Source organism: Heterocephalus glaber, unplaced genomic scaffold (genome assembly GCF_053883595.1).
Source record: "Heterocephalus glaber isolate CG9 unplaced genomic scaffold, H.glaber_assembly_v1.0 deba00001452, whole genome shotgun sequence".
Taxonomy (NCBI): domain Eukaryota; kingdom Metazoa; phylum Chordata; class Mammalia; order Rodentia; family Bathyergidae; genus Heterocephalus; species Heterocephalus glaber.
Window position 1 is genome coordinate 1,249,139 of NW_028258302.1, and position 8,407 is coordinate 1,257,545.

At 42.6% G+C, this 8,407-nt stretch overlaps 1 protein-coding gene and 1 pseudogene across 1 annotated transcript; both read left to right on the forward strand.

The window, feature by feature from the left end:
* The first annotated feature begins 2,151 nt into the window (after positions 1 to 2,151).
* Positions 2,152 to 3,115, forward strand: LOC101726413 (olfactory receptor 2A12). The gene has a single exon (XM_004871920.2). The coding sequence runs from the start codon at positions 2,168 to 2,170 to the stop codon at positions 3,113 to 3,115; it is 948 nt and encodes a 315-aa protein (XP_004871977.1). The 5' UTR covers positions 2,152 to 2,167.
* A 3,040-nt stretch (positions 3,116 to 6,155) lies between these two features.
* LOC101700073 (rab GDP dissociation inhibitor beta pseudogene) lies at positions 6,156 to 7,551 on the forward strand (annotated as a pseudogene).
* Positions 7,552 to 8,407: the final 856 nt, after the last annotated feature.

The window sequence follows — 8,407 nt, forward strand, 5'->3', positions numbered from 1 at the left end:
GACTTCCACCATCATCTCTTGGCAATTAGTCCTCATGATCAGGTTTTCGGCCCTGCTTTGCAGCCTCAGAAATTTAAGAATGCTACTGCACTCTTCTCTCCTCTCTCCACTCCTCCTCCCATGCAGCTTCCTGTCATCTAAGCTGCTACCTTTTATTCAGTACTTTCTATAAAGCAGATGTAATTCACACAGCCTCCACTATGGAGGAGATAGTACACCCATTTTACAGGTGAAAAACAAGGCGCTCTGAGTAGCCAAGTGATTTGAAAGTAGAGAAACAGGCAGCTAGACTCAGGTGTGTTGACTCCAAATCCGTGCTCTGTGTATTTGCCAAGGCTTCGGGCTCATGTCTCCAGCCTCCATGATAAATTTTGTGCCCAATTAACTGTATAGCTCAGCCCTTCCCTTGCTGAACAAGGCACTGATGTGGTCACAGGTCTCCAGTGTGTTTGCCCGATACCAAAAAATATCAGAGCTACCAGGGGCCTTTAGGATCAACAAATCCAAAGTATCAAAATGGGGCTCTGAAGCTCAGAGAGGAATATGGAGATTTCCAGGGTCACAAATCAAATCAAGGGCAAAAACAGGAGCATTCCCCAGTTGTTCTGATTTTGAGATTCATTACATTTTTACTAACCTCTTTTATTTGCCTTGTGTTTCATATTTTGCAAAATATCTTGACATACAGGATCCTATACCTACCTTGCCATAACCCCATGTCATAAATGTAGCACCTCTGCTTTAACAGATGGAGAGACTGAGGTCAACAGAAGTGAAGGCTCTTGCCAAAGCCATATCTGAGTGAGTGACAGCAATGAGATACTCAGGTAAGGCTGAAATAAAAACTTGGTCATAGGAGGTGGCTGTAAGAATTCAACGCAATGTCCCTCACTTATCTTAATACCAGAAACAAAGCTCAGACAGGCCTCAGAGCACTCGGCACAGCAAGCCAGCACCTAGGGCCCCTGTTTCAGGTGCTCAGGGTGACAAAGTCTTTCCCCTCTGCTTTCCAGCCTGTCTGTCTTACTTTATTTTTCATTTCCATTTTAGGCCATAATTTTTATTAGATGAGTAAACTGTTCCCATACCAAGATCATAATAAAGTGACTTCAATTATTAATATCTAAAGTCATTTTTTACGTACTAAAAATCTGTGTTTTGCTTTGGTGGACATTTCAATAGTAAGTGTGTCTAGAGTTAATTTGCCCAGCTGATTTCTTTCTTTTTTTTTTTTGGTACTGGGGATCGAACTCAAGACCTTGTGCTTGCAAGGCAGGCAGCAGAACCACTGAGCTAAATCCCTGGCCCCTGATTTCTTAATTTATTCAGAAATATCCAGTACAATCTAGCTAAGCAATTCTTGAATTATCACAATTTCTAAATTAATGTACTTCATAAGCATTTGGGTCAAGTTATCTCCATTGTCATTTATTGTTTCAGTGAGACCTCTGTCTCCTCTAGATCTTCAGCTCTCTTGTGAGGTTCGCCACCACACTAGGTCAGGGTGGTAGTTTCCAAAGTACCTGTAGCCTACTGACACAGATGTTCCTTTCATAATTCGAATTCTAGGCAAACACATCTGCCTTCTACAAATTGGAGTAGTTGTGGATACTTAGTAGAAAAAGGAAGTGGCCAGAAGGTGGCTGAATTCACTGTGCAAAAATGGTCACCTATACAATACATTTACATTTATCTTTGGGTGCTTGTACCAAAGAATTTAAGAAAAAAAATGGTCACCTAAACTGGGCATGATAAGGCCGACCTGTAATCCCAGCACTCAGGATGCTGAGGCAGAAGGATCACCATGAGTTCAAGGCCAGCCTGAACTATATAGGGAGACCCTGTCCAAAACATTGAAAAAAAAGATGCCTAGATATGCCTTTTTCTTCTATGGATTAGTATTGTTCCCAGAGAAGATCCACTGGACCATCAGGCCTCCTATGTTCTGTTACAGGTGGAATAAAGATCTTTTGGCTTCTTGCCCAATGCCATAGCTATCCTAGCTTCCTTTCCCTTCTCATCCAACTCAACCTAGATTTGATTAAATTTGTGAAGCTACTGTACATGGTGTTGTGTGTGATTCAGCTTCCGTCAATCCTGACCTCATATCCCCAAGGCAAAGGACTGAACGAGGCAGTGCTTCTCTCTCCTTGATAGGCAGATCACCATGCAGAGCTTTGGCAAGGAAAACCACACTTCAGTTTCTGAGTTTATCCTCCTTGGTTTCTCCAGTGAGCCACAGGTCAGAATGGCCCTGTTCATTTTCTTCCTCCTCCTCTACCTTACAACTCTGGTGGGCAATGGGCTCATCATCACCCTTATCTTCCTTGACTCACACCTCCACACACCCATGTACTTCTTTCTCAGTGTCCTCTCTTTGGTAGACATGAGTTATGTCACCACCACTGTGCCCCAGATGTTGGTAAATATGTGGTATCCAAGGAGAACCATCTCCTGGGATGCTTGTGTAGCCCAGATGTTCATCTTCTTGGTCCTGGGCATTGCTGAGTGTATTCTTTATGCCATCATGGCCTATGACAGGTATATTGCCATTTGCTTCCCCCTTCACTATTCCCTATTCATGAGCCGTACTGTGTGCATCAAGATGGTCACTGTCTGTTGGTCCATTAGCATCACTGGGGCTCTGATCTACACTGTCTTCACCATGCGTCTGCCCTACTGTGGACCCTACAAAATCAACCACTTCTTCTGTGAGGTCCCTGCTGTTCTGAAGTTGGCCTGTGTAGACACATTCTTCAATGACCAGCTGAACTTCACGTTGGCTTTCATCCTGCTTTTGGTCCCACTGTCCCTCATCTTAGCATCTTACGTCTGCATATTTGCCTCCATCTTAAGAATTCATTCATCCAAGGGGAGGCTCAAGTCCTTCTCTACATGCGCCTCCCACATCACCGTGGTCACCATGTTCTATGGTCCAGCCATGATTATGTACATGAGGCCTAGCTCCTGGTGTGACCCAGAGCGGGACAAGAAGTTGGCCCTGTTCTACAATGTCATCTCGGCCTTCCTCAACCCCATCATCTATAGCCTCAGGAACAAGGATGTAAAGGGGGCCTTTCTGAGAGTACTTGGAAACAGAGGGACAGCTTCATGATCCAGGATGCTCCAGACTTGTCTCCGGTCATGGGAAGATTAGAATAAGGTCATTTGACATCATAGAGGTACATTTGTTCTGACTATCCTGAGTCTCTCTGGAGCTTGGGGCATCCAGAAGAGTGTGTGGCCGACCCTGACCTGAAGATCTAACACACTGCTTGGAAAATTTTCAGCTGCCACTACCCAAAGACCCACTTAAGTATTGGAAGCAAAGAATTTCTTTACAAAAACTATATCTTGCAGTTCATGGCCACAGCTTTATTATTTTTCCTGGTTCTCTCCTTACCCTGGACTTTTATGGTAGTTTAACATGATGACAGCCAAATCTTTAGCATGCATACATCCTTTTCTACAGTATAATGGAATTTGGGATGAAAGTGACATAAAGAATAGGCAAATTCTTCAGGGACAGCATTGTGTGACAAGCTCATGTAGGTAATACCTAGCATTGCTTTTTGAAGTAGATGCTATAATATTAGAGCTCAATTTATTATAAACATATCTGTGTACAAATATGGCTAATTGCTGGTCTAGTCTTGGCTCAGTTTTTTAAAAATGACTCACATCCTCACTTCACAATTTACATTTAAAATCTCACTTTTATTTTGAGGAAACATATATTTCAAAAAACAAAAATATATAAAAAATATGTGTTATTATTTATGTATCTAAATGTCTACACTATATATCTATAGATGTACATCGACAGTATGAAACAGAGAGAGTAGCTACACAGAAAGAGAGATAATAGAAAATAATACAATAAAGACTCCATTTCCTCCCATTCCAAATACATACTTGGAAAGATTTTGCTCTGTGCTGTCCAGTTCTTCTTTCTTTCTTTTTTTTTACATGGATTAGATAAGAAAGAAAGTTAAACTGCTTTTAAATATTTCCAACTTTGCCAGATTCAATCACTTTCAATAAACTGAAATCTATTCAATCTATTTTTAACATTTGCTTGCATATATTTATGAAACCATTGTCTGCTCGCAATTGGGAGGAGGCATGAAGGTGGTTTATGGGTACTGGTCATGCTCTGTCTTGACCTGGCATTAATCACATGGGTGTGTTCACTCTAAAAACTTAATCAGGCTGTACCCTTAGGATTCTACTATGTTTCGTATATGCATTATATTTCCAAAAAAAGGAAACTCAAGCTAATCCTCAGCAGAATCAGCGACCAAGTCTTGTTCACCTTTAGTAACCAGTAGCCAGGAATATCTGGCACAGTTTGCACCAATGAGAGTTTAGAATCAATCAACTGATCTGGGAAATCACAGCACAGATAGAATCATGATAAACAATTCTGGAGAGTAAATACCGAATAGTTTCTCTGGTGTGAAAAACTAAAAGTGTAAATAAGGATCAAAATGTATAATTGATAATGTGAAATAGGAAGAAAACATCTAAAGGAGTAGGGGAATTGGGAGAGGTAGGGGAAAGGGAAGAAGGGAAAAGAAAAAATATGAGAAAAAGAAAAAATGGAAACAAAGTCTTTGTAAATAGGGAAAGGTGGAGGGAGTGAAGGGAAGGCAGGGGAATGGGGAAAAAATAAGAACCAAGATACATCATGTAAAGGTACAATATCCCAATGATGAATGTAACTGTATTGTATACCTAAGATGTACCAATAAACTTAAAGGAAAAAAAAAAAAGCAATGCTGGAGAGTTGTCCTGAATAAAGAGCCAGCCAGGATGCAAGGAGTGTCAAGGAGGAGCTATGCAGAGCATGACAGCAGGTGACTGCAGAGGAAGGTCATCTGTTTACACGGAAAGCCTTCTAGCAGGAGGGAGCATTGAGGTGGGTTCAGAGGCATGCACAGGAAGCTGAGGTAGGGCAGTTCAGGTCAAGGGAGCAACACAAAGGGGGCATCTACAGGTGGTTCTGGCTGCCCAGAGTTCAAGGTAGGAGTCAAAGAGCTGCAGAGAGGGTGAAGCCTAGAAAGCTGGACAGGAGTCAGCTCTGGCTGTCAGAGGAGCTAAGGTTGAATTCTACAGATGGAAATCACCAGAGGTTCCTGAGAAATAGAGAAGCAGTTAGGGCTGCTGGTTAGACAAATGGCTGTAGCAGCCAAGTGGACGCTCGTGGCCTACAGCACCTGCATGATTAATTCAGGCCCTACCGTTTGAAAGGGAGATGGGTCACAGACCTAGAGTCACTGAGTGCTTGGGACTGGGCAGCCAGGGAGAGAGGGGTCCAGGTGGGAACAGAGCAATGTTGGAAAAGCCTCCCTGTTGAGGCGTGAGGAGGTTACTAGAGTGAGAGCTTCCCAGTGGGACAGGCAAAGCCCTCCAACTCTGAAGGTCTTCAAGAGATCCTGGATCAGACATAGCTGGACAAAGACACCACCAAATCCTCAAGTCCCCATGGTGAATCAGTGCTGCAGTGGGCCCCATCCTGGGTCAGGATCAGTGCAACATGGAACAGGAGAAAGACTGTCACTAAGTGGGTGTCCAGGCCTTAGGGCAGCCACAAGGGTGGCCAAGTGAGTAGAACAGGAGCACAGGAAACCCAGTCAAAGGCATCCTCCTGTCCCAGAGCTGAACTCCTGGGCTCTACTCAAATCAGCAGCTCCCCAGGTCCCCTATGTGGCCCTAGATTTCCTGTGATGCCCCAGCCTGGCTCCTGGAATAAGATTTTGGCCGTGTTCTGTATGTAACTCTGCTCCCCCAGAGGATCCCTGAGTCTCCATGAACCAGTGAATTTCTCATGCTCAGAAAAGATGGAGCACGAAGTTGGTGTTTTGTTTTGTTTTATTTTGTTTTGTTTTCCAGCAAGGACTGAGCACCTCCCTCCCCTCTGGGCAAAGATATCAAAAGTGAGGCTCCCCCTTCTCTGCCCTCCCTCTCCTCTCTTCTCCGCTCTTCTCTTCCCGTCTGAGGTGGCAGCTGGCCTCACCTCCTCATCAGCTCCATTTTACCTCTCCTCTGGTGTTCCCTTTTCCCTCAGGTACGAGAACGGCCTGAGCATCTTCCCGCCTCCTTAGGGTGGCAGCGGAGACCCGGCGCTTTCTCCTCTTTCGGATCTTCAGTCCTCGCCCTGCCCAGTCATGAATGAGGAATGCGATGTGATTGTGCTGGGCACTGGCCTGATGGAATGTATCCTGTCAAGTATAATGTCAGTGAATGGGAAGAAAGTTCTTCACATGGATCAAAATCCACATTATGAAGGAGAAAGTGCATCTATAACACCACTGGAAGATTTATACAAAAGATTTAAATTACCAGGAGTACCTCCAGCATCAATGGGAAGAGGAAGAGACTGGAATGTTGACTTAATTCCCAAGTTCCTGATGGCTAATGGTCAGCTGGTTAAGATGCTGCTGTATACAGAAGTTACTCGATACATGGATTTCAGAGTGATCGAAGGGAGTTTTGTCTGTAAGGGAGGAAAAATCTACAAAGTTCCTTCTACTGAAGCAGAAGCCCTGGCATCTAGCTTAATAGGACTGTTTGAAAAACATCACTTCAGAAAGTTCCTAGTGTATGTTGGCAACTTTGATGAAAAAGACCCTAGAACTTTTGAGGGCGTTGATCCTAAGAAGACCACAATGAGAGCTATGTATAAGACATTTGACCTGGACCAAGATGTTATAGATTTTACTGGTCATTCTCTTGCATTATACCAAACTGATGACTACTTAGATCAGCCATGTTGTGAGACCATTGTTAGAATTAAACTTTACAGTGAGTCTTTGGCAAGATATGGCAAAAGCCCATACCTTTATCCATGTTATGGCCTTGGAGAACTGCCACAAGGATTTGCAAGGCTAAGTGCTATTTATGGCAGTACCTACATGCTGAATAAACCAAATGAAGAAATTGTGCAGAATGGAAAAGTGGTTGGTATAAAATCTGAAGGAGAGATTGCTTGCTGTAAGCAGCTCATCTGTGACCCAAGTTATGTAAAAGATTGGGTAGAAAAAGTGGGCCAGGTAATTAGAGTTATATGCATCCTCAGCCACCCCATCAAGAATACCAACAATGCCAATTCCTGCCAGATAATTATTCCACAGAACCAAGTCAATTGAAAATCAGATATCTATGTTTGCATGATCTCCTCTGCACACAATGTGGCAGCACAAGGGAAGTACATTGCTATTGTTAGTACAACTGTGGAAACCAAGGAACCTGAGAAAGAAATCAGACCAGCTTTGGAGCTCTTGGAACCAATTGAACAGAAATTTGTTAGCATCAGTGACCTCCTTGTACCAAAGGACTTGGGAACAGACAGCCAGATCTTTATTTCCCATGCATATGATGCTACAACTCTCTTTGAGACAAGCTGTGATGACATTAAAGACATCTATAAAAGGATGACAGGATCTGAGTTTGACTTTGAGGAAATGAAGCGCAAGAAAAATGACGTCTATGGAGAAGACTAACAGCAGTACGTGTTAATATCTAACTGGGACAAATTAAAAATTTGGCAAATAATACATATTGTATGAAATCAATATTGTAAGGCCTGCTTTTGTAATCACAATGGAGTTTGAAGAGTGCTGTACCAGTGAATACTCCCCTTCATCTTTCTAATCTTATGTATTAACTTTTCATGGATTGGCTATTCAGACTGACGGGTTACCATTGCAATTTAACCAAGCTGGCTTTTTTCTAGTGAAGGAACAGTTTTAAAAAGGTTGTGATACCAATTCAGAGAACTTGATACAGTATTTGTATCTTTTAATCAGTGTAGACTTTGCAGTTTTGTGTTTCTGCTGCTCAAGAGCTGAGTTCATACAATGTGTGCCATCTTGACATTAGTGAGATTCTAAATTGAATATTCCTTACTTTAGGACAGCATCCTTAAGTTTTCCCTATATGTATTTTGTGTTATAATCAAATAATGATGGGCAGGGCCCAAATAGTATAGCCACAAGTTTGGTTCATGTGGACAAGTATTTCTAACCAACTCTATACTAAGGGAGTGTTTGGAGAAAGCCAGTATGTGTTGTTTTAACCTAGGAAAATTGAGAGAAGGGGAAAGGAACTTATCTATAAAGCAGGTAAAATGTAGAAGCATCTTTTGTATCCCAGGTGTGGCTTCTTCAGTGGACCAAGCTGCAATGCAGTATTGATTTGACAGAGCCTCTACTTTAACGATGTCTGTCTCAAAATGGCTCCAAATGATTTCTATACTGCAAAATAAAGCCAAACTCTGTAAACTAAAAAAAAAAAAAAAAAAAGTGAGGCTCCACACTCTTCACTGCTGTCTACGCTGACTCAGAATGCCAAGATGGAAGTTCTGCCGTCTGCCTTGAATCTTCTCTACCACATTTCTGACCCC

Excerpts from the sequence above, each read along its gene's own strand:
- LOC101726413 (XM_004871920.2), top strand. The coding sequence starts at position 2,168 with ATGCAGAGCTTTGGCAAGGAAAACCACACTTCAGTTTCTGAGTTTATC.